Source organism: Ixodes scapularis, unplaced genomic scaffold (genome assembly GCF_016920785.2).
Source record: "Ixodes scapularis isolate PalLabHiFi unplaced genomic scaffold, ASM1692078v2 ptg000683l_1___fragment_1__unscaffolded, whole genome shotgun sequence".
Classification (NCBI taxonomy): domain Eukaryota; kingdom Metazoa; phylum Arthropoda; class Arachnida; order Ixodida; family Ixodidae; genus Ixodes; species Ixodes scapularis.
The window spans coordinates 1979498-2006703 of NW_024610019.1; the positions used below are offsets into that span (position 1 = coordinate 1979498).

The 27206-nt window shown below is 44.3% G+C and overlaps 1 protein-coding gene across 1 annotated transcript in view; it reads right to left on the minus strand.

Moving 5' to 3' along the window:
* Positions 1–228: 228 nt before the first annotated feature.
* The window catches only part of LOC115320985, a 33460-nt gene continuing 6482 nt past the window's right edge, over positions 229–27206 (minus strand). The window contains exons 2-5 of the mRNA XM_040213457.1: positions 25348–25514; positions 25193–25275; positions 15650–15727; positions 229–380 (exon numbers count right to left, since the gene is read on the minus strand). Coding sequence (XP_040069391.1) covers positions 229–380; positions 15650–15727; positions 25193–25275; positions 25348–25514 — 480 coding nt within the window. The remainder of the gene's footprint in view (positions 381–15649; positions 15728–25192; positions 25276–25347; positions 25515–27206) is intronic.

The following is a 27206-nucleotide window of genomic DNA, read 5'->3' on the forward strand; positions in this document are numbered from 1 at the left end:
ATTTTTTATAAATACACTCTGGGTATAAACGATTCTAATTTTATTTTCGGAACAGTTTACAAGGTTTTTTAATAAACAATGATTGAGCTCCTGAAGTTTTTTATTTGTGCATACCACCACCCTTGAAACACTGCAAACACATCAAAATTAATTGGACTTATTCCAGCGTACTCTCAACTGAGTGCCACAGTGTGCAATGTTGTGTCTCTTGATTCGTCAACTTTCAGTCTATTCGGAACTGCATGGGGCTGTATCGTAGATTTGGTATTTCTCTTGGCCTGAGCATTGGTTCTCGTATTCTTCTAGGCATTTATCGAGTTTCTGACTGCCGCTTGTATCGCCTCCGGGAGCTACCGCTGCACTGACCCAGAGCTCACATTCTGGAACGAAGAAATTGGAATATTATAACCTTTTTTGTTGGCTTCCTTTCCATCGCATTAATGTTTTACGCGACAGAGTAAGACCGATTATTATTTCCATGGACTTTCCAGTTATTGATAATGTCCACGGAAAATCTTTACAATAGAGATGCCTTAAGGTTCACAACCAACTATAGAACAAGTAACGTTTATAACAAACAAATAGCCTCGATGATAACTATTTTCATCTGTCACATGCAAATTTTTATGAGGAAATCAACATGAGTGACAGTCACGTGCTAGCTTACACATCACTAAAAAGTGATGTTTTACGTTCATTTTAGAATAGGAGAAAATTTACAATATAAACTAACCCTCGCAATATCACATGAGTGCCAATAAATAATAACAGAAGAACAGCAAGTTACAACATGAGAGCAATAAATTCACCAGAATATTTTCAATCGTAGCAGGCACTCAGCATCCGTAGACAAATTCGAAAGGGTTATTTTTTTTTTGTTTGTTTCATCAGCGAAATTGAACAACACGGGTTAGTCTAATATGTACGTTAAAACTAGGTGTTTTCTTAAATGTGAAGCTGACGGTAGACTTGAAAATAAGCGTATCATACAAAAAAATAGTAAACATTTTGGGCTCTTATGAGAAATTTCTTTGCGGAGCATATAGAGCTCAGAGTACTTAACGTTTCAAGTATTTCTTACGCACTAAATTTTAATTTAAATAGGAATAATTAAGAGTTTTATTTGAAAACAAGTTAGGCACCCCTAATGCCCGGGTGACACTGCTTATACCATCACAGAAAAGACATTCGGCATACAGATTCGAACGCAAGTGATCGCGAGGTCCGTGCTTCGAATGCCGCATGGCAATGAGTTCAAAGATGAAACTTGGCACGGCGGCATTCGAACCAAGGATATTGCGCTCACTCGTGTTTGCAGACTGTCTTCTGTATGATGTATGAGCGCTCTGACCCCGGCCTAAAAGTTGGCAAAATAAATATATAATTAGATTTTATTAAGAGATTTAGAAAATGCTATTAAACCTCTTAATTTTCCTGTATACCTTAACAACAGCTTGGAAAACGTGCCGTAATCGGATCAACGATTCTCACCCGGGTGATGCAGAGGAGAGGTGTTGGAAGATTGGTATTTGTACGTATATGTACGATTAAAATAAAAAAAAAGTCTAAAATCTCAACCTAGCAATGAGTAATACATATTTCGATATTTTTTTACAGTTACTGCTTTTGAATCATTTTTTTATATTGCCCAGAATGTATCAAAACGAATCTGAAACATGGAGACAGTGGTAGAGATATCTAATCACGGAACGATGGGCAACAAAGCAATTCCAACAAAACTGCGAAATCTACGTACGTCATCACGAATAGCCGGGGTAGTATTCACACCAATTTGGTCCAAATTATTCAGGCGCTGTCTCATTGAGAAACCAGTTGGACCACTCTACCAGTCGACACAAGGAAAACGCGTTTCCGGCGACCATGTAACGTCCCAAGACACTTCGATCAGCACACTTTCAGCTCTCGAATTATTTCGTCCTTTGACGGAGGATGCTGTCACCAGTTCATTACGTGTGCTTCTCTCAGGTGTCATGTTTTGAGAAGTCATCGGCATTCGAACACCTAAGGGCAAGTTCGGTTTACTTCGAGGAGTTTGGAAACTTTTCAGTGCACTTTGCCATTATACTTAAGTCGATTGTCGCAGAAAGGAAGCTTCACTAAGACATCTCAAAGGCCACGTCAGCGATGGTATCTTGGTTGCGTGTCCGTACTTCAACTGCCACAAGGTATTTAGATTGAAATCATCGTCTACTTCACATATGAGCCAGGCGTATTCACCTTTGACGTGTTTCTTGGGCGACGCCACATCGCCTGAAGACCCGCTTCAGGTTGAGGACCCTGCGACTCCATCGACTAGTGCGGATTGTAATGAAGACGGTGCTTTTGCCGTGAAAAAATCCCGAGGTTATAGCCACGACGTGTTTATAGGGAGTTTTAGAAAACCGTCCTTGCACATCCAATGCGGAACAATGGACCCTCCATTAGGCACTGCGCATGCGCTATTACAGAAGACTAGCATATGCGCAGTTCGTACCCAAGGTCCCATCGTACTGTATCGGATGTGCAAAAACCGTCTTCTAAAATTCTCCATAGTTTTTATATTCGGAAGCCTTGCTTCCCAAGCACCATATTCTGCTACACTATCCAGGCCTCCTTCTGGAGTTCGGTCCACTGATCAATACGTGGAAAAGAGGTTCGAATCAAATCACTCTTACTCTACGAACTGCGTGCGACAACTAAAAACTGCAAATCACTTTGCAAACGTAACCAAGCGCAGGAATATCAGTTACTTCAAGCTTACTTGTATTTCGACGCATGTTTTAGCCCCACTGTGAACTGTAAAAGCAGTACCCCCTTTAGTATGCAGATTTCTTGTATTGAATAGCAGCAGTGTATCAGGAATTTGGGAATATCGTTGGTAGGTCCTAGTGTGACAGACGAAGTGATCTACATGGGAACAGCTTACGCTCATGGAACGGTTGTGGCACGTCAGTCGCATGAATATGTGTTCGGGAAAATTCTTCAAGGGATAGTCGTATATAAAGACTGTTTTGTTGAGGCTGCGCAATTATTATGGGAGGTTCCTGTCACCGATTCACTATTACGCGGTTAGTGAAATGTGTGATCACGTCTGCCTAAATGTCTGACATCACTGACCGATTACTTTCCACTTCCACACTACAGTGTTCATACAAAGTATATCCTAATTAGGGGGGGATCGGTGGCCGAGTGGCCTAGCGCAAACCAGCTCGGAGCACGTGGATCGAAAGCTCGCGCTGCAGAACCCTGGGATCTTCGGTTTAATCCTTGCCCTTGCCCATATCGATCTGGATGAGCATCGTACCGGCGTCGGGTCGTGTATCACAATTCACTACGGCGTGATGTACGTTAAAGACTTCAGGGTAGCGGTTGTAATGCACTGGCTGACTTTTTCATCGACATCTGCGAGACAAGTCACCCGTTGAGGCAGACTACGTTCTATGTCGTATAGACATACACACACCCCATTTTGTTTTCGACCCTAATTGTGAAACACATGGTTTCATTTTAGGATGGATTCAGTCAAGGAAAAGTTGTTTGTGCGTTAGGCAACCTGACGGAACTGGAAATCAGTAATGTGATCAAAGCTTTGCAAAACCTTGGTGTCGAGACAAGCAGTGACCTTAGCTGGGGTAGTGAAGCAGACTTGGCGGGTTGTCTGTAACCAAGTCAAGAAGGAAACTGTTTGTAAGCTTCTGTGCTGAAGGTAAGATGTTTTCCCTTGGAATATTCGGGTGTTTTCGTATATCCTTCTCGCCGTCCCACAACGCTCTTCGCAACCCGCAACAACAACCGGAACTCTACAGTCAAGGCCATCGGCGCGCAAGCGCAGTAGCGGCCTCTTTGTTGCGGAGGGCTTAGCGGAGGCGGAAACGCGGTCTACGAGAACTCCCTATTGAGGCAAAATCTCACGTTGGTGCCACAAGTTAGGCAGGTTGCATAATTTATAGCTTTAACGGCCGTCCATTGGTGCTAGAATTTCTTAGACTATTGATACAAATAGTAGCGCCTGATGGATCGTGTTCTGTAGATGTATCATAGTTTATTCATTCACTTACAGACACTCTTAGGGCCCTTAGGGCCATGAGAGAGGGGACTGATGGCCGCTGAAACTCATAAATACATTGGCTGAATGGTGCCCACTACCGAGAGCGGGCCCCATTTTCCCTGCGCAAGATTCAGAAAAAACACTTAACTTTTAAATAAGGTGAGTTAACGGTTGGTTCTGAAGCTTTGGCATCTGGTTTGGACCGGCAGCGCTATATTTGGGCGGACGTACGACGATGCATACGAGATTTAGTGGCGAAAAAATACTACATGTTTGAGGGGGGGTCACGTTGTGCATTTAAAAGTCGGTTCTAGAAATAACGGAAACGCGAAGGGAGAAAACTATGTTCGTAATCCTGCCTTATATTTGTTATGACATCAATATGTCTTATTATATTATTATAAATAATATTATTATTAATTTTTACGGGAAAACCGCCTGCTTGTACTTCTCAGGAAGCAACAGAACCACACCCAAGAAATTCTATACCATAACCCAGTACACGCACTGAGTTACCGAGCTCACACCTAGACATCGAAGGGGCGGAGAACTTCATTTCACCATGGAAAGAGATGCCTGCTACCATGCAACCGGTCCTTAAAGAAACACCTCGACGGTATGTCACGCAAGACAGTAAGGAATCATCCATTTTTCAAAGACGTTATTAATGGACACGTCAGGGGAACCGGGCACAAGTCTTTGCAAAAACAAGTTGTTGTCAAGGGTTGATAGCAACCTTCCGCAGGAGGAGCCATGCAACTACGAAAAGGAAGATAATGAAAATACAGTGCGGATGTGTGCACACCTCCTTCCCTGACGAGGCTGAAAATGTCCTGAAAGAAAAACGAGCTGAGCTTGAGGATCTATGTCTGAAAGAAATAGAGGGAAGCCAGAGAGACAATGCATTGCGCCTCATGAAGGTCACACATTCACTGCAAAGGAAGAGTGTCTTTCGACCTTCACTGAGCTTTGACCTCCCACAAAGAGACACTCTCTCGATCACAGACAGAAAAACATACAAACAGCGCTGAACTCATAACTCTTTGTATTTTGTCTTTATTTTCTACGTATTTTTAAAAGAAAACCTGCATATTGCTTTGTCTTCGTTTTTTTTTCTCCGCCTATTAAATCAAATTTGAAAGATAGACCCCGATTATCTTCCTACATGTCACTCTAAAAAAAGCCCGTGCGTTTGCTTCCCGCACAACACATGAAAAGCCAATCACCGCAACTTACAGGGGCAGCTTGGCGAATGATGATGCCGAAATATATGTTTAGACCTAAAACGAAGTCTGAGTTCTGACATTAAGCAATGCAAAACGTCACGCTTGCATTGCTTAATGTCACAACTGAGACTTCGTTTTTTGGTCTAAGCATGTGTTTTGGCATCGTCATTCGCTGTGCTGCCTCCGTAAGTTGCGGTGATTGGCTCTCCCAGTGTTGTGCGGGAAAGCAGACGCATGGGCTTTTTTTAGAGTAATAATTATTTTTTCAGAAAAGGTGAGAGATGGGCGGCTCACGGGCATCCATCGTATAGCCTGGCATTATGCTTCGCATAAAATATTTCCCTAGTTAGTTGCGTCTGTTTTAGGTCTATCGCGGTGCAGCCACGTAGCTGTTCCATACACCCGGAATCCCGGCAGTGTAGACCAAGATGTCCCGAGTTGGCTCTAATGAGCCTATTGTGGTGTTCGCGAAGTTGATCGTTGAGCACCGTCCAGTCTGGCCAGTATAGCGTTTTCCACAAAAGAGAGCACTAAAGTAAACGTCTTTTGTATGGAGCAATGGCAGCTGAAGTCGACCGTCCTGCTTCAGTACCGGAAGAGAACAACCGTCTACAAGGCGATAGTAGCGCCGCAACAACATTTCCCCCATTCAAAATAAAAAGAAAATTTTATGTACAACATGTGAAACAAGGACACTAATATCAAGAAGAAAATCCAGCAATCTTTCTGGTCTGGAGGTCTGTCCGGCAGACCGTCTTGGTTCCATGGCCACTGAACAGGGCGAACTGATGAGTGAACATCCCGGTGCCGGCGAGGTCGATGCAAATGCCGACAATGCAGTCTCCAACAATGTCGCGGGGAGGTGATTGTGGTTGCGCGACCACAGAAGGCGGAGAGGCAGCTGACGATGGGGTCATTGATGGCGTTGAGAACCATAGGATGTGGCCCAGGGCATCTTGAGGAGGTGGCTTTGTGCATGGTAGTAGGACGACAAGCTGCTTCCTCTTTAACACTTTCTCGTGTTCTAGACGGTAGGCGTTCTTCCATGGGTATTTTCCCACCTTGAGGAACGCAGAGTAGCTGAGGCCAGCTTTTGAAGTGTGTCTTAGTAGCTTGACCGGTACATTAACTCCAGGTTTCTGCACACTGACTCTTGCTCCCGCGGGCATCGGTATACTTCTTGGACTTCTGTTGGTACTTAGTCACTCGTTGTCGCTGATCTCCCAGACTCTTTCTTGGTTGATCGAGAAAATCCTTGAAAGGGCCCCCACGATGTCCAACCCCATCCTTAAATTGGCGTCCTTGCAGCAGGGAAGCTGGCTTCTTGACTGTCGCTGCGTGAGGAGTGCAACTGTAAACTCCTAGGTACTCCACTACCGCTCTCTTGAGGGGACGCTGCTCCTGGACAGTGACTTGCACGAAGTCCTTGAACACAGGGTTGAAACGTTCAATCGGTTCATTACCCTGGGGATGGTACGCCGCATTGAATTGTGTTCCACTCCCCGTTCTGCCAAAAATGCTTCAAACACTGCGGAAACCAACTGAGGGCCATGATCCTTGACAACTTCAGAGATCATGGCCCTCAGTTCCTTTACGGGCAGTGTTTTGCCTTCCCGGCTAAACACTGCCCGTAAAAACGGGATGATCTTTTTCGACGTCCCCTTGTGCCATAATACACACTTCGGGTCACTTGCTGAAATAATCAATTAGTAATAGAGCGTACCGGCAGTCGCTTGAAGCATTGGAAAATGGCCGAACAATGTCCATTCAGACTTATTCCCACGAAGCAGACAGAAATGCAACTGGATGTGGGGGAGATACCACGAATTTCTCAGACTTGTCACCTGCTTCACAAACACCGCAGGAACTAACAACAGTTTCAATGTGTTTGTCCATTCCAAGCAGCCAATATGTGTCACAAGCCCGCTGCTTTGGTCTTGTTATTCCATGGTGAGCTTCGTGTGCTAGTTCCAAAACCTTCACAATAAGAGAGGTAGGAACGAGAACCCGAACCCCCCGAAACAGCTGATCTCCACTCATGGAAAGTTCTTTTACTTGTTGAAAGGATGCCATGTAAGGGTGCAGCTCCTTTATTGGTGGCAAGGTACCGGTTGTCAAAGCAATCACTGGTTGCAGACGGTTGTCCTACCAATTCTCTTTGACTAACTCTTGCTGTGATATACACAAAAAAATGGCACGGACAACCTCGTCTTCCTAGGTTTCCTCGGGCGGATTAAGAGGCATACGCGAAAGTGCATCTGCCACAAACTTGTCTTCTCCCTTCCTGAAAACCATAGTGAAGCTTTAGGCGAGCAAACGAGCATGCCATCTTGTAATCCTGAATGGTCGCTGGCCAGTTCTTTGCGTGATGAGCAGTGTCAACGGTGACTGGCGGTCGGTCTACAGCGTAAAATGCCGACCCCACTGGAAAACACGCCAGTGCTCGCACGCCCACATGAAGCCAATGCCTCACGCTCTCCAGAAAAGTATTTCCGCTCTTGTGGCGTTAAAGTTCGAGAGGCAAAGGAGACGGTCAAAAGGTCTCCGTTTTTCTTCTGCAGTAGAACAGTGCCAAGGCCGTATGCTGAGGCGTCAGTTGTCACAACCACGGGCCGCTTAGTGTCGAACCTTTGAAGAGGCTCGCAGAAAAGTAAGAGCTTAGTCTCTGAAAACTGTTTTCCTATGCAGCAGTTCAGCAGAACGTTTGTGTAGTAGCTAACGTAATTGTTTTGCGAGGTCTGCATGCCCAGGGATGAACTATGCGTAGTAGCTGACCATGCACAGAAACGAGCGTAGCACGGTGACGTCTGTAGGTGCTTGGGCCTTGACAATCACGTCAGCATTACTTTGCATGGGTGACGCTCCCCGCTAGCTGAAAACGTGTCCCAAGAACGACAGATCTAAAACATTGAAGATGTACTTGTCGTTCAGCTTCACGCGCGCTTCTCTGATGCGATGCATGCACATTCATGAGGTACATCACTTCGGTAGTTTCGAGAACAAGGATGTCATCTAGGTAGTAGTGTACTTGTTGATATCTCTTCAGTATTGTAGTCATCATTTTCTTGAACGCAGCAGGAACCGTAGCCAACCCATAACAAACCCTGGTGAACCTGAAATGTCAATCGTGTGTTAGGAACGTAGTCAGGTCTCGGCTTTCCGGGCACAAAGTGACCTGATGATACGCGCTCGATTGATTGAGCCGCGAGAAGTACTTCTCTCCGACCTGAGCTTGTAGCAGTTCCTCAGTGTGAGGCAGCGAAAAGTTATCAATTATGACGGCCTTGTTTACTTCTCTTCAATCAACGCAGAGTGCAACTTTCCCGTTTTGTTTCTCACCGCCACGATCGGAAAGACCTACTCAGACGCATCAAATTTCTCGATGACGCCTGCCTGTAGAATTCGATGGAGCTCTTCAGAGACCTCGTCCCTGACAGAAAAAGGAAGTCTTCGCAGCTTGGCAGGAACGGGCTGAGCTCCTTGACGCGGCTTCACATTGTGAGCGAACGCCGTCGCGGTACCGAAAGTTCCTTCAAAAAGTTTCGCGAAATCATCTATCGAGGTTCGAGGGAGTCCAGAAGGTACGCACGTGGTCTCGAAACATTTCAACGGGCTACCACTAACCTCACGGGACAAACAAGCGATGGCATCGATGTCGAGTATGTTCGACTTGAACCGGAATGTAGATACCTCTCTTTGGTTTATCGTGCACGTGAAGAATACTAAAAACGTCCTCGTTAGAGTCATTGAAGCACGCAACTTCTCTGACTGTACCACATTTGCTAATGCGATTGGCGGTACTCTTGCAGAGAGCCCGAAAATGCCTGACTTTCCCGCATCCAGCACACTTTTTCCCTCTTGCTTTGCACATTGCAGAATTTACGAGATGTCCCGACGACCTACCAGTGGTAACGTTTCTTCAAAGTGAAGAATGAAGGCTCACCTCTCTGTGCACGCTCTAGTCGCTATGTGTTTGGAGTAGACTTAATGTCCATCTTGTGTACCGATGAGGACGATACGAGTTCTTTGGAGTACAGGACCGCTTCCTCTAACCGTCAGCCGATACGCAGCGCCCGGTCCCAGGTTAGACCACTCCCCTCCAGAAATAGACGTTCTCGTAACTGCTGGCTCGGAGTCTTCGCCACCAGCTGATCTCGGATGAACTCGGCCATCAAGAGTACGAACTCGCCGTCCGGCGACAGGTCTCGCAGCTCGGCCAGTAATACTTCGGCAGGTTCCCCCGGTAGCTGCGCTCCTCTTTCTTAAAAATGCCCGTGCGTCTGCCTTCCCGCACAACACTGGGAGAGCACATCACCTCAACTTACAGAGGCAGCTCAGCGAATGACGATGCCGAAACATATGTTTAGACCAAAAACGCGTCCGAGTTTAGACATTAAGCAATGCAAAACGTCACGCTTGTATTGCTTAATGTCACAACTCAAACTGCTTTTTTTTGGTCTAAGCAAATTTTTCGGCATCGTCACTTGGTGATCTGCCACCGTAAGTTGCGGTAATTGGCTCTCCGAGAGTTGTGCGGAAAAGCAGACGCACGGGCTCTTTTTAGAGTGCTTGCCTGAAGCGGCGTCGTGCCACGACCGCGCTCGAAGCTGCCGCGAATTAGGTCTCCAGGGCTGCCAAAGCGATGCTGTAGTCGTCCGGGGTAGTCAGTGTCTTAGCGCCGGCAGTTGGTTCCTTCAGTGGTACCGGAGGGTGAGCCGCCGGAAGTGTGAAGACTCGCTGTGCTTCGACAACGAGGCGATGTAGAAGTCTGGCCTTCCGCCGAGCAGGTCCATGGGCGTCTCCTCCCGAAAGCAGCAGGTAATTTCTGAACACTCGCCGCCACTGTTTCCAAGAGATAACAGGTCTTTCGGGAAAGGGAAAGAAAGAAGGCGGCACCGCTAGGCTCATGCCTGTCGGTCCATCATACTTCGCCAATCTGTTCTATTTTGCCGTGGCAGCTGAAGTCGACCGCCCTGCTTCAGTACCGGTGAAGAACAACCTTTATTCCTTCCTCTTCTTCCGTCTACAATTGCGACAGTAGCGCAGCCGAAACAACGACCTTTTTCGTGGACTAAGCAAAACTGATCTTGTTCTTCTTAGTGCATCTCTCTCATCGGTTTGAAAAAACACGCATGTTCTTGCACGCGCTGGAGGGTTTGGTCTGAGCTGAAAATACCACTTCAATGTTCATTTTTTTGCTTCTTTTGCTGTCCACGGGAGAAGTTGTGAACATAAGGAACAACAATAGTTCTAGTTGACCTGTCTCTTAGGGAAGGTTTAATGACCTCCCGCATTTTCATATTTTTGAGGACATTCTCTACAATCTACGTCAATAAGACACTGGGGTGCGCTGATGAGGACGCTACGTCAACAACCGACGTTGCGAACCCCACAATAAAACCACTAGAGGAAACATACGACATCTACATCTGCACTGCCGGGATTGCGGGTGTGCGGCACAACTACGCAGTTGCAGCGTGCTAGACCGAAACAACAACCAACTAACAAGGGAAATAATTGCAGCGAAGTATGTTGCCAGGTTTGACGATGGACGCGTGAGCTTCCCGCCTCTCACCTTATCTGCAAAATAATTAGCTTGCCTCACCTTCAGAATAAAATTACGGACTATTTTACATATTTGTTTTAAAAATCGAATAAGAAACCGAGGACAAAACATTTAGAGCTCTTGTTCTAAGAATACGTAAGATAAAACGAAGACAAAATACAAAACGTTGAGAGTTCAGCGCTGCACGTGTGTGTATGTTTTTGTGTCTGTAATCAATAGAGTGCCTGTTCGCGAGATGTTTATGCGATCTGAAGTCATAAGATGAAAAACCAACTACCCCAAGCTGCTGTGTTGACAACTAGTAACATTGTAGCTTGCTGTGTGAACATCAAAAACAAGAAAGAGGCTTGGCTCTTTTTACTTGTTCCTTCCGGTTTGTTCCAACACTTCAAGCAACTCGTCGCTGTTGAAATTGAGGTTGCCCTGAACAATTCTCTTTTAAGCATAACAGAGAGGATGATTGAGTTCATGCTAAGCAATAATCTGGTTAGAAAAGGTGCGAATAGTGCTGCGAGAGCCTCCGAAAGTCATCAAGCAAATAGCGTGTGGCTAATTGTACTGCTTGTGACATACTTTGATAAAAAAAGAAAAAAAAAACTTTCTTCTACTTCCGCAGAATGAGGTACAACTGTCTTAAGTTAACGTATGGGATAACCAATGCTCATTGCACTCCAAACTTTTATGAAAAGACCAGTGAGTAACTGACAGGAATCAGGATTAACTACCCATGATTACCCTGCATTGTACCGCGTAGGTCAAAGGGATCGATGGCCGTTTGAATGAACGGCAAAAATCGGGTTCGTACCGTACTGTGCTAAAATATACTACAGAGTTGCCTAAAATTGGTGGAAGCGTTTACTAAAATTGTGAAAGGATTAGCTCACCTACGTAAATCAAGAAAAACCAAAATTATGTTTTCTCTAAACATTTCATGTACGCTCAAAAGTATTGTGTTACTGTGACGCTTATATTGCGCAAATAAAGTGAAGAATGAGTAAGCTAATTCTATTTGCACTCCAGTTCACAAATTGTTCAATCTTAGCAGGCTCTAGAATATCCCGGAACGATCGTCTGATGATTTTGAGACAAAAGGCTTAGCGATAATTTTTTCATAGACAAAAACAAGTTCTGATTCTCTTTCTTTTGACTCAGGCAGTTTTATGTGTTCCTACTCTCCATTAATGAATGCACCAGCGTCGAGCATCTCTTTAGTAAATTGCAGCTCGGCAAGTTAAGAAACCGGTTTATGCGGTCCTTTCAAACCGCCATCGATCCACTAGACCCACGCGGTAGTTCATGATGAGTATCGGTTACTTTCCACAACCTCAAGCTGTCATTGATTCCTTCAGTTCTATATTGCTTTAATAGCTTTGCAGTGTACAACATAATATTGGAAAGTAAACATATACGGCAGAAATCTGCCTGGTTGGGTCAGAGTTGAAGTCGAAACCAAGTTGGTTTCGAAACGTCGGGTATCCTCTCAAATATTGGTGGGAGCAACATTTTCGAACTTTTACAGGATGTTATACCTTCATTTGCGTCCTATTGTGGTTCTTTATTTTGTAGCGGGAACCGTCTACACAGCCAAGAGTACTCGATCTACATTTATGGAATAACTGTGATGGACGAAATTTACATGTACGACCAAGCACTGGCTGTACAATTGAGCGCGTACTATCTTTTCAACATTGCATACCCAAAGAACCTTTGCACTACCTTCGAGTTTATTTAAAGGAATTCAACTCATTTGTGCTTTCTGGCATCATTTGGTTTGCATATTTGTCCCTTTGTATACTGCATCCGACGGCCATAAATGTCAGCAAAGCAGGGCTGCCTATACGGGAAGTCAGAATATCTCTTGCGGACGCGTCGCTTGCCGAAATAATCATATAATACTAAAAATTCGTTGCTCTCTGCGTCACTGCAATGTTTTACGATGAGAGATATATTATGTAACCTTTACGCCTCGCTTACGTTTCGCAAAAATTTGTTTATCAGGCCCAAAGGGTGGTCAATGGAAATCATATCGAGGGGAGATATTACTGGGAGATTCAAACTGACGAATGACACCCCATCTTCGACTCAAAATCTTATGCACGTCATCAAAACATGGTACTGCTTTAATAACTTTTTGGTGCTTTTTTATAATAGTCAGTCCAAAACAAAAGGTGGAAAACGACCTAGAGTTCTGAAAGTCGAACACACGGAACTCGACACATGGTAGGCAGCATTGGGTCTACGGCACTTCCCGAAATCTTATTCGCCACGGTAAGTCTGTATCTTGCATGGTGTCGGTATTTCGCAGTATTTCTTGTTGCACCAAATCTTTCTTTTCCCACAAGGCACAGCGGCATTCTCAGAAGCTTCGATTTGACGGGCCCCTTCCTCCATAGTTTTCATGGCGGCGATGAAAACTGATTTTTCCGAAAAAAGTTCTCCGAGTGCTCCTCAGTGCTTGCTGCCAGATGGTCGCACAACAAACCGCCAAACGGATGGAGGGAATAATCCAAATGTAGCCAAAGCCACTCGAAATTGATGTTATCTCAAAAAAAATATCATAATTGGCCTTTAAATTTTTAGCTCTATACGGTGCCTAAAATTTCCCTCAAACTAGCAAGATTTCCCTTTCTCCCATGTGGACCTGAATATTACCTTAATCTGGGAAATATCTCTCGTGTTGGCAGCCCTGCAGCAATGACTCCAGATGTGAGCTCTTTGTTTTAGAATGTGCATTGCTTGCTTGAAAACTTACGCAGCGAGAGTTCCTGGCAATGCTAGTGGCATGCTAAGGTGAGATGGTGTAGAGTACAAAACAAGCCTGATTCTTTTATTTCGTGTTCCCTGTCCTTTGCTTACTTAAAGGAGCTGTGCCACAATTTCAGTGTTTTGCTTAAATACTTTGGGAGTTGGTGTCTCGACCTTTCCGAAGTAAACAACAAAAAACGGCTTTGCCTGTATGTCTTAGTTTTTATTTTAAAAATTGACGAAGTTTGAAGTTTTCGGCACCCTCTCAACTCCCTTAACTTCTTCCGAGTCACGTGCGCTGCGACGTGAATGGGGACGCGCGAGGCTCCGGTGAAGCTCTCTCTCTATACCTCGTTTCAGCTTCCGTCCGAGCGCAGCCAAAGGCTAAGGCGGTTCGCAACTTTGAGAGGGGCATTCCTGCGCACCACAAAGTAGTTCGCTAAAGATTTTTTTCAATAACTGTTTTCTGCGTAAACATTCGGCAATATTTCAGATGTGTACTGCTGAGAATGATTTGCAACTGAAGCAATGAAATATCTTAAGTTCATGGTTTTAATAAAATATGTAAATGCATGTGGTTTGGTCAAAACACGTACACCTGTTGGGAACACGGCTGCAGCGCTCGGTTTTTCTGTGTGATTTTTTTACCGTAAAGGCCGAATCATGTGCTTCGCTGCTTTCCTTACCGAGTCCTTTCAAAACGTCCTTTCGCAAAGGCACGTTTGGGTGTCAGGCGCAAGAGGCCGTGATGAATGTCTATTTTCAGATTAGGCAGGAGACTCTGCCGCGTCGTACCACGAAGTTGTTAACCTATACAGTGTTGTAGGTGTTACCGAAAGAAAGTAAGAAAATACGTTACCAGTCACTTGAGCGTGAAATAACGCGTTACCGTTTCCATTATTGATAAAAAGATACGCATGTTACTTTTGCGTAACTTTTTTTCATTATGAATTAACAATGTTCACTGTTTTGACGTTACGGGTATGCATACGCGCCATATTTTAAGAAATATTATGTCCATGCAGACACTGAACATAGTGATTTTATCTTTCTTACGGTTTCACATAAATACTTACAAAAAACGCCAAGAAAAACGCAAAAACTCAAAAACTTCACATGGTTTGGCACTTAAAAACACACACACAAAATTGTCTAACATTTCTTTAAGTCTTGGGAAGAAGTAACTTAACTCCGTTACCCGTTACTCGAAATATGTAACGTGAATGCGTTAGCCGTTTCTGTTCTGAAAAGTATGAACACGTTACCGAAAAAAAAATGTAACTGTGCTACAGTGCCGTAAAAATGACGTTGCACTGCAAATCTGGTTTACGGTCAATTTTATCACCTAGTCACTGTAGATTTCTACGGTCACCGGTCATATTTAGTGTAAACGAGATTAAAAATACACTATTATTTTTACGACGCAATAGTGGCAGCATCAGCTGCTGGTTTTTGACCGTGAACTTTACGGTCCATTTTTTACAGTCATAGTGCATGGCATTTCGAACAAGATTTGCTTTACTGGACGGACAAAAATGCAGCTGTCTGTTATTTGTTTGAGAGCTTGCACCGCGCCTGAAATGACGCCTACCTTCGGGCAAATCTGAAGAATAGCCCACTGGAGGTCAAGCTCATTGCCGGACCCGTCGTCCCGCTTGTCAAAATGCTCTTGGTCGTCATCTCCACTGGGCATTACAAAGATTAGCGCACCTACATAGACAGCCAATACCGGGCACCGGGAACTTTCGGTATGGTGCATGCCAGGGAATACCCGCTGACTCCGTTTTGACCGTGAAAGTCATAAATTTCTTCGGCACTAATCACACAGCTGCAGTAGAATCGTCGGTTCGCAGGTTGCAAAACACGCGTTGTATTGCTTCCATAAAGCGTCTTATCTTGTCGGTGCAATTAGTGGTGATACATCGTAATAATGTACATTGCTTATTTGTGTATATTTTGTAATATAAAGCGCAACCTATGTTGTGATGTGCAGAAACTCCCATGTAATAAAATAAATTAACAACGTGGGGTAGAAGTTGAAATTGTGAAGGCCGCACTACTTACTTTTATCCCCTGTTCCCGAAAGGACAACCACGTCACAGGTTCCGTAATCCGAATAAACGAACCGGCCTTCAGATGCGGCTGCTGTCGAACAAACATAATAGACATATATTACGACCCGCAATCGCCGCAGCCCCTGATAGCTTAAGAAACGCAGGGTGTGGCTTATTCTGTTCAAGCTTCTCGCTTCCTCAACGTTCTTGTCTGCTAATGCCGCGATCTCATTGGCTCAGGACCAATAATAAGTAGATACTTAGGTCGTGCCGCACCGTGCGTTTCTTAAAGCTTTCACATATTATAAGCAAATAGGGAAAAGAAACACTACCTTAAACTTTTTTTAAAGTCGCATTTTTCAAATTCCAATTCCAATTCTTTATTGATTCCTGAATCAGAGAATGCAGGCAGAGAAAAAAGCAACTAGCACGCTGCTTGAGTAGCCTCTTTCCCTTCCCCTTCCCCCCCCCCCCCCCCCCATAGCAGCCCACGGAAGAACAAACATAAACGTAAATACACTAGCATTTGAAATATTCATTATAGAATGGGAAAGACATCATCTAATGTCTTTCCCATGCTAAAAAAAAAAGAATTTAAACAAAAGGGCGAGAAAAGAGAAACGAAAATATATGTAGAAAATAACAACACGTGTAAATGGCATATAACCGGGTTAAACTAAACTTGCTTTTTTTTCTTACATGGGAGTAACCATTAGACAAGAAAGTGAACATATTTGTTTGGCGGACATACTGAAGATATCTGTTTCGAGTTCATAAAAACGATTCAGAAGATGGGGGAGGGTACATTATAACATCTGATTCCCATAGTTTGTTCTTGAATGTGGCACTATACATATCTCAGCATTACGAGTTGGATAATTTGCTTGTCCAAGTTCAAGTTGGGAAATGGATAGATACATATTTTCGTTCTGTCTAAAATACCTTTTTGTAGGAAAGTGCAAGTTTATAACTATAGTGATTTGGAAATTGCACTAGTATATTAAATTTATGAAATATTGGCTTTGTTTGGTCTCATGAGCTTCAAAATATCCTCTTGGATGATGTAAAAAATTTCACTCATAACTAAAATAATTTTTTCAGCAAAAAAAAATAATATTTCCGACAAGCTGGCATCATCTAAAGGTCTGTCCAAACACGACATTACAAAAAGCGTTAGGCAACCCGACTCCTTGAAAAATCAGCAAAATTGAAGCGGGCGCTTCAATTTTGGCGATTCTTGAAGGAGTCGTGTCGACTGACAATTTTTGTGGCCAAGCCAACATCACGACTTTTCTCCTCGCCTCCTCCACTTTTCTTTGACGTCGGTCGGTGCTCGTCAGATTTGACAGGACAGGCCACCTGCCACTGGTGTTCTCTCGCGGCTCGCAGACCTCGCTACCGCCGTCGCCTCGGCTGGAAGGCCAAAGAGGTCCGCTTCGGGTGGATTTGGGTGATTCCTGCGTCAAAGCACGCGTTTCGCTTCTCGCATTAAAAGGGAACGACACCTTCGTGTCGTTCCCTTTCCCGTTTTAGGGACTAGAAAAATGGCGGAGGCCTTGGGCGATTGAGCGAAACCCAACAGAGCGTGTGAATAGCTCTCCGGACCCACTTGATGAGCAGATAAAGTGCGCCATAAAGGGCACGGGCGAGATTTAAATAAAAAAACTCCCCCCCCCTCCCAAAAAAAGAAAAAAAAAAAGGACGGAAGCGGACCGTCGAACGATTTGTCGGAGCCGTGTTGCCTGACGACTTTTGCAGTGTCCTGTTTGGACAGGTCTTATGGTGCAGCTTTCTGACTTTCGAAGACGTTTATCTCGATTTCACTTTTAATGCAAATCATTAACTGTCCCATGGAACGAAGCCGGCGTTGTCTGCGACAGGGGAAAACGGCATATAAATTTCGTCTGTAGCAGCAACAAGCGGCAGCTAAATTCCGTCTGTAGCAGCGAAAAACGTCGGCTAAAATCATAATGGCTGCGACGCGTTATAGTTCCAAGGTGAAACATGCAGCATAACACCCGTCTCACGCGGCTATGAATATAAATTGCAGGAATATTTAATCGAAAATAAAAGTGAATATACGGGTATGTCCCCAGAGGAGCCCTCTTCCTGGTTTTGCGGCCCACGCCCCGCTAAAAGGGAGAGGGTGGCGCGTGCTTGGCTGCCGTTTTTTCCTCTCTCTCGGGTCACGTGTCAGGCGTGGCGGGAAAGGGGGAGGGGAGTAGAGGGGAAGCGGAAAATTTTCCCTATTTCTCCCTGCGCACAACTCTGTCACGTGCTCTACGTTCTGCATTGCGCCATGTCGCGACACCCGGCCTGCCTCTACGGAGGACAGTGGGGCACAGTGATTGTAGGAATGCGCTGCATGTACTAATGCTTTCGCATTCCTACACGTAGACAATATTAAGTGTCCTCCTGTAATATTGCGACATCAAATCTCGGTTCGGGAAAACAATAAAATTTCATAAGGACTTGATGTGTGTGGAGCCAGTTTTTGAAGTTTCTGTACTCAAATTTTGTAATGAACACTGCTGTAAGATCACTTTCAATACTTTCATTGTTTTAGTTATGGAAAGTTGCAGTTGATTAAACCTAATGCACGCAAAAATTGTAAACTTTTTCACATTGACTTTTATTTTCTATTAAAAGTCCTATAATTTCTGCAATTTATACTCACACTCTAAAAAATCCCCATGCGTCTGCTTTCCCGCACAACGCTCGGAGAGCCAATCAGTGCAACTTACGGAGGCAGCTCAGCGAATAACGATGGCGAAACATCTGTTTAGACCAAAAAACGCAGTCTGAGTTGTGACATTAAGCAATGCAAGCGCGACGTTTTGTATTGCTTAATGTCACAACTCAGACTGCGTTTTTCGGTCTAAACATATGTTTCGGCATGATCATTCGCCGAGCTGCCTCTGTAAGTTGCGGTGATTGGCTCCCCGAATGCTGCGCGGGAAAGCAAACGCACAGGCCTTTTTTTAGAGTGCAGAGCCGCGTGACAGGCGTGTTATGCAGTATGTTTCACCGAAGGAAGAGGTCATCATCATTACCTTTTCTCGTTGGGTTCTGCTCAGGGGATACTGTATTAGTTTATGTACTTTTAGGTAACTCCTTGACCGAGGAAGTTACAAACTTAAAGTTTTACATGTCACTTTTTTTTTTTTTTGTCAGGTATGAATCTGCCCCGCAACTTTCACATAAGACTAGAGGCACATCCCCACATTTGCTTTCGAGCGCGGTGCGTTAGAAGCGGCAAGCGGAAGCGTACCGTTGCTAAGAGAGCTTGTGCCAAGCTTGTACACAAAGTTGCGTTGACACACAGTCGACTGCAGTCAAGAGCCAATAAGAATGCGGTACTGTCGGTAACGGCTGAACAGTAACGAAGTTCAAGGTAACATGGCGGTGCCCGACAACAGCGTCGAAGTGGTTGATCTTAAGACAATCTTGCTGGCTCTCACGGCATTCTGCCCGGCTTGAACCATGACAGCCTCTGAAAAACTTTGCTCGAGGCGTTCCCCACAGCTCCCCGAACGAAGAAGTCGCTTCCGTGAACGGAGAACCGGATTCGCATCGTCGAGTGGTGCGAGCGAACACGTGACCCTCCTCTCCTTTCTTTGACTTCTGACTGGTCTATCGCAACACGCTCCCGTTACTGCCGCGTCCAAGGGAGTTTTCGTTGACCGCGTTTCCCCCTCCGCTAAGCCCTCCGCAACGAAGAAACCGCTACTGCGCCTGCACGTCGACGGCCTTCACTGTACAGTTCCGGGTATCGGAGGCGGTTGCGGAGAGCGTTGCGGGACGGTGAAAACGATCTACGAAAACTCCTCGATGACCCGGTCTCTAGTCTCTCGCGGCGCGTTGCGAAGCACTGCGCGACGTCGTGCATCGGTCCGCAAGCAACCGCTTCAGGCTGTAAGGACGCCACTCCCCACTCAAACGCGCTCAAACGCGAATGTGTCCTGGGCTGGTTCAGCCACATTCGACTGCTTAAACACCGTACCGTTAAAAAATCTGTTACGGCGAGAGTAGGGTGCCCTGATGCCAGCGCCCTCCCTGCGGAGAGTGAGGACAATATGCGTCGTCTGCTCCGGCAGCCGAGATTATGGTACCCACTACGAACGGCCGGCATGCATAGCGCGAGTCCGTTAAAAAAGAGAAAAAAAAAACGCACTTGTTTACAAGCTTGTCTTCTGGGACTCTAAAACAAAGTAGTGCTGTTTCTGTTGAAATCTTTATGACATCAGCGAACAAAGGTCAGAAAACGTTGCAGAACCGTACGCACAGGGTCGCTTGTGTAAAAAAAAAAAGAAATACAGGAAACGTGTAATTTTTATCACTCGCTAGTTCGCACTCAAACCTGATCTCCGATTGCACCTCGTTGGTTTTTAGTTCAATGTTATGTGGACGATACTTCGTGATGCATTATAAACTACGAAAATTAAGCTAGCTTGATCGTTCTGTCGTAGATTGGGGATCAGCAATGGTTTGACCTTGGCAAACCCATTAAGCGTGTGGTTTCCTCGTGCCGCCTGTGTGGGGTGGAGTAGGCCTATGTGTGCGGCAGGGGGCGCAAACATATACAGCATGTGTGTGTGTTGCGCTCGACTCGTTCAATGCTCTCTCGTCTTTGTCAGCATTATCAAGCTCTTGCTTGAATTTATTCCCAAAAGCTGGTGTGAGAATGTAAACATATGTGTAATCGAAAATATGCGGATGGAGATCACGTACGATAATGAAAAGTGCCCGTGATGTGTACATTTATATATATACATGCTAAAACAAAAATGCTTATGCTGGAATATTTTAATGGGGATTGAATTGCGGTGTGTCCACATTATTAGAAAAAAATGGAATAAACCTGCCGTGCGTCCCAGGCTTGATCCCTGACGAGAGGAGTATCGTAGTTGTTTTTCTTTTGTGGTAATTATTCCGAGATTAAGCTAAGTGTGGATATTATTACTATTGATTAAGCCTGGCTAATCATTTCCATTACTTTGACTATTCTGAACAAGGACTCATATGGAGTATACATGCATGTATGCGCTGAACTTTTGAATAAAGAAGGAACGTTTCAATTGCACGTGAAGTGTTCCCGTGGAAATATACGTATAAGCACACTTATGCGATGACCCGGGTCGATTGTCAATCCACTTCTTTCCCTTGACAAGGAGAAATAGTTCTTGGAGTTTGTGATCAAATGTTTTCGTGGTGGATATTGCGGGATGTATGGATACGATGGACAGGCGAGAAATAACCTATTTACACGCTTTGTTGGTCACGTGGGACGCGAGTAGAGTGCTGCAGTCTGTTGCTTTAATCTCGTGATAGAACGAATTCTCGTTCATAGCAATGCGAGTGCAATTGAGTCTACATTTGAAGTATGCGTGGCAACATTCAAGTTTTTACTGGAAGGTGAATAAGAACCTTACGTGGCTATTATTAAAAGTGGGTTGTTTGTGCTTATGTTTTCTTATTACCAGTTATGGGCACGTTACTGCTGAAATCTAATAGTGTTACAGTTACAGTTACTTGGAGGAAAAAAGTAACCCTGCAACAAGTAGTTGAAAAACTTGAAAGATCAACTTGGTACAGTTGCATTTATTTCGCTAAAGTAACGCCGTTATTTCGTCGTTACTTGACAAAAAAATATTAGAAAACATTCAAAATTAACCTGGCTTATATGCCTTTAAATTAGTTTTTATGCTCCTCAAAACATATTGTTGTTCTCAACATGAACTTTGATTTTTAAGAAACTGATATTTTCTCAGTAATCAATAGTAACATATTTGGTTCTTCCTATTTAAATTTTTACCATGAATAGCTCCCTGATCAAAATCTTAAGTTCAGAAAATATTAGGGTAAATTTACAATATGAAAAAGGATTTATTGTATCGTCTTTGGCCGAATTGTAGGGGACCTTAGCTTTTTTTAGGTGTTAAGCCAGCAGATATTTTCTGATCACCCATGAAGAACTTTAAAATAAGCGCGACAACTATAACGTATAGACGAATAAAAAAACAAAAAAACACGCGTCTAGGTCTTAGGCATATCCAATCATGGTGCGGGTTTACAATCGGTCAATTCTAATTCAGGATTTCATTGGTGAGAAGAACTGGGATAGAACCAATAAAAATCAGTGCAAATGTGAAGACAACAATGATATAAGTTGAACCTTGCAATCAGCTTTGTAGATGTCTGATTATGCCACACCAATTCACTCGTTGGTCGACTCGTTTTCTACTGCGTGCGCACACTCTTTCATGAAATCAGTAGCATCTCTTAAATAATTGGAGAGCAATGTCGCGACAACAATCCTCTGTCGAACCCGCTGAACACGACAGCGGTGCAAAAGAAGGTCTGAGCGAGGTACAAATGACCACTGCGCATAGAATTCCAAACGGCTGGTGCGATCTTTTCTCCGCCAGTTCCTAACCAAATGAGACACGTTTGCCTACCTCCATCTCACCACCCCAACTAGAAGACACCACCCGGAATACCCACGACGTGAATATCTATAAATCAATTGATGCCAAGTGTCCATACTCCCGGCTAAGAGCGGTCTTTCAAGTACAAGAAAGCACACAAGGAAGCAGAACGACACACACGTTTCGAGTGAATACTCTTTGTCAAGTGAGGGGACGCGGGAAGCAGAGCAATGGGCACAGCAAGTGGGTGCCAGGAGGCAAGGCCGGTAATTGGGTTGCAAAAAGAGGGAAGGGAAACCAAATGCACCTAAAGTCGAAATCCCGCAACAATGCAATGGGAGTTGGAGGCTCGGAAAATCGGTTGTGCCGTAAGCCTGCGGGCGTTTGAGGCCACAATCACCAAAGACTCTCCTTCGCGAAGAAAAGAGAAGCGCTTAAGAGATGCCGCGCATTGTTTCATCTGCGTGCGCTGAAGGCCATGTACCATACACATGGGGCACGTTCACAACCGTCCACATCCTTCAGTTGGCGGGACCAGCTTGGCCAAGCATCGTCACCCTAAATATAGTTCATTTTCATTTTTAGTTTTTTCCTCGTGGTACAGATGGCTTCTGCAGCAGTTTTTCCTAAAATCGAAGCTAGTTACCGGTAGCGTGTTACTAGTGACTAGTTACTACTCAATACTGATTTACACTAATATTAAAAATGCGAAAGAATTAACTGTCTCATGGAGGGAAGCCGGCGTTATCTGATGTTTGTAGCAGCGAAAAACGGCACCTGAATACCCACTAAATGAGCGAAACGGCACCAAGATAACCATTGGCTGAGAGGAGCGGTACCTGAATTTTCATTTTGACTGAGCGAAACGGAACTTAAACTCCCGTTGGCTGAGCGAAACGGCCCATAAATTTATATTAGCGGAAAGCGGAAGCGCCTCAGAAAAATTGAACACAAAGAAAAGCACTACAACGCAGATGCCTCGTCACGGAACACGTGGAACCGCGGGGGTTGACGTGGCTGTGCAGTGGGGGAGCGTATGTCACCGCCGGAGCGCCGTTTGAAGAAGGCAGAAGCGGAGCGTTTCTTGTAAGAATACGCTGCGTGTATGAATGCTTTCGCATTCCTACACGTAAGCAGTCTTAAGTGTCTTTGCTGCTTATTTTATGGCCTTTACCACTTTCATACTACAACTTGGCTGTATTAAGGTAATAGTTATATTGAATCAAGCATAAATTATATTTTTTTCTTAGGTAGCTTGAGCTTATTGAGAGATGTGGATTAGTTGATTGCAAATATTAAGTAAGTTTAGTACCCCTACCAAACGAAGAAGTTAATATATCTTCAATAAATAATATTATAGGACTGAATCACCCCGCGATCCTGAGTGAAGATACGAAAATCGCAAGCTGATTTGCCAAGCCTATAAAGTTATTCAATGAAAATTATATTAATTTTGCAATGTGACCTGGGTATAATGATAGAATTCAGTGCCTGCATGCGTTAACATCGCTTCCATGATTGTAAGTGACACCTGTCCAGCCGTGTTCGCATTGACTACGTCTACATTTCTTTTATCTGTGATCTGTTTTGCTGTGTCCAATCACTGCGTTTCTCGTCATTTTGCCGAAGGATTTCTGTATAAAATATGCATTCCTACAACAAAAATTACGTCACTCAATGGTTTCGACTTAATAAATACCATTTTTCTGTAGACGTCTTAAACGCGTACCTCGTGCTATTCCTTACCGATTATTATGCGATGTAATATTTTGCCCATGTAATAAAGTGTTTTCTAGGCAAATTTCTCTGTGCAGTTTTTGTTTTAGCTAATAAGACACGCTTGTATTGTTACGACGGTCGATCCACGCACGTTGCCTTCGCTTCGGCGCTTCGGCGCGCGCCCTCGATGGCCTTCCTTTGCGACGTCACAAAAAGTGCGCTACGGCCTTAGCTTCTATGGTGTGTTGGTCGGCGCCGAGGCCCGGGGTGCCGGTCGGTTTCTAGTTTTGTTTTCGGAACAAAAGAAAAATATAGAAATGAAGATAGAAAATAAAATACATTTTATTTTCATTTTGCGCCGAAGGCGTTTTATAGAAATTGCTGTTATATGAAAAAGTTTTCTATTTTAATTTTTACCTGAATGAGAGCGTTCCACCACCGAAGCGCCGCTGTCGGTAGCGACGCTATTGACAACGCCGCCGATGGCGGCGACGCTATAATGTGAACGCCACGAAAATCGGACATGGACCGGAGGCGGTAAAGCCCCGAGTCCTAATGTCCCTTCAGGGGCATTAGGGGTCGGCAGGAGAGTGCGCATCGAGGAACCCTGGTGCCGTATTTCCGGTAGCTGTGGAACATTTGCGGTTCTCGGTATATTTTCTTTTCTTTTTCGCACATCATTCTTTCCTCCTTGGATTGAAAAACTTTTGAGAATGTTATAAAATATCATTTCGGAAACACAGTACGTACATTCGATGTTGCAGATGCCGCAAAACATTCTATCGATTGAAATTTACTTCCCAGGATTACCTCATAGATGGCGCCAGCGTGCCAGTTTGTTCTCTCGTCGTAAAATATTACAAGAACTCGGTGATAAGCAGACGCATGTGTGTGAACGGGACCTTACACGCAACATAAAACCGCAATGGGTACTGTGCTGTGTAAATCTACACTCTCAGAAAAAAAGGGTATAATCTTAGACCCCATGTCCCATATACGGTACCCAAAAACTTCAGTTCGACGTAGAGCGCGCTGACGTCGAGCGGTCGTTCCCAACTTTAACAGGCGGCTTGATAGCCGAGTGGTACAACTTATTGAAATAGTTAATGTACGTGTTATTGACGACAAAAAAATGTTATCGTCGTTTTCTTTGTATTACTGCAAAACCTCAGCGTTTATTTTCTGTAGTCTTCGATACGTACTTTAGCTGCTTAATGTGGAATATCTCACCGTTCTCAAGCACCTCGTAAAATTCGAGGCCGTCTGTTTGAAGTCAGCGCTCTGTGCGTCGAAATAAAGTTTTGGGGTGTCCTAATAGGACAAGGGGTGTAAGAATATACCTTTTTTTTCTGAGAGTGTACGGTAGGATATCTAGATTTTGAATAAAGTAAGATATTCCGGCTTACATGCGTCACCTCCCTCCGCATTGCTCATTTGGATGGTGTCGCCGCCTGTAGGAGCCACCTTGATACGCACGGTCTTTATTATCCTAAATTGTAAAGTCAGTTCCTTGTAATCAGGCGAAGCAAAGAAGGGTAGCCAAGGGCAAGTGTATACTTACCATGAGTTCTTCTGATCGTCCCAGTACTTCATTCCGCTCTTCGTGGTCTTGGTTTCTTCGTTTTTCTCGGACAATTCTATGGAGACACATTTCCCGGTGCCTCCGAGGCCCTCATCATTTTCGTAGGAACGGTAGATGAGGTAAAAAGCCCCCGGGAGAGTCACAGTCTGCAAAAAAAGAGATTGAAAACAATTACTGTCTTGTGCTGGCCAGTGCGGTGTCTATACTTCCTCCAACACTCTATTCATTCTGCAGCGTCTGCTCTTCCACAGAGCACTTAGGAGAGCCATCGCTGCAATCTATGAATGAGGAAACTGATAATATGTTCAAATCTAAAAAAAGAAAACTGACTGCGCTGTGGCACTGAGCTTAAAGCTTCACCTGGCTAAATGCCACAACTCAAAACATTATATTTTATAAAGCTTGAAATGTTTTTGTTTTTTAGCGCTACTCGCCATTCCTAAATTGTGTATGTTCGTCCGTCCGTCCGTCTGTGCATTTTCCGCCAAATCTAGCTGGAAAGGTGTCGTCATTACCTGACGTCACGTGAGCTATACTCTTTGGGGAAATCGACGGCACAACACCTACCCGTCAACTAAGTTTCCCGTATTGTGGCCAAAACATCACTTCAGTTTCACCTGCTATATCTAGCTGAGAATTGACGTCACGCGACTTGTACACCACCTCCGTCAGTTGAAAATAGAGCGGGAACATTCACCCCCTGTGACTTAGACACTAATCCAGTTTCCTTACTAAATTTGGAGGGAAAATATAGTCATGTGACACACCAATTCCCTCACCAACTCCGTATACACATCATGAATAGACCGATCTCACTGACGCCGCCCTAACTTTAGCTCATAGGAGGCAGACGGCAGTGCATGCGAGGGCTCGTGCCGTCTTGCGCTCTACACGCGCAGAGCCCTAGCGGGGTTGTCGCACGTGCAGAAAGACTAAAGTTACCTCGATGCTTGGCGGAAGCGGTGGTGTAGTCTGACTGGCTGGTTATAGGACCTTAAAAATAAAAATCGCTGCCAATTAAAAAAAAAGTTTCTCCTACCAAAGCATCTAATCTTGAACTCCACAGACGTGGGCCAAACGCCACTGGACTCGGTCGTCTGCATCGCCGTGCGCCGTTGACCATGGCAAGAGTTTGGCGCCGTATTGTTTTACGAAAAGGAAGTTGCGCCTCGTAATTTCAGAGCTTTAAACCCATCAGTGAAATACATCGTTGACGACAAGTTCAGGTTGCTAACTGCAGGCGCCGATTTGAAAGGCTTTTTTTAGGGTGAGCCTCCGCATTTTAGACACCCTATACATTGCGAGTTAAAAATGCACAAACATCTCTGACTCTGACATTTTTACTTTAAATTTTTTACTTATGATCTCATAATTTTTTTTAAGATATAGCACTCTTTTGTTTTCCTATATTTTTCACATGGGGGGTACCGTCTGTATAATATTTGTTGGTCGAGTAGTTTATAAAGAAACTTTTACAGCGCGTCAAACATGTTCCAAGGTCAAAAGTTTCGAAACTTCAACGTGCGAATAAAAACACCCATCTTTGAATTTAAAGGATGAAGAAAATTAGGTGAAGCATTTTAAACCACATCGTGGTGTTTTTAAATGAAAGACATGCTGCATTATTTTGTCGCCGTCTGAAATATAGCGCTTCAAAACGGACATATTTGGCTACATTGACATTTTACCCAATATTGATATTGATATTGTACCTTTTTTAAGCTTTACTGCTCGATTTTTTCTGATATATTTTCCACAAAAGGATATATCATCTATATATATATTGATGCTTTAGTTTATGTCTTAAACTATCTATGGGGCTTCAAACATGTCTCAAG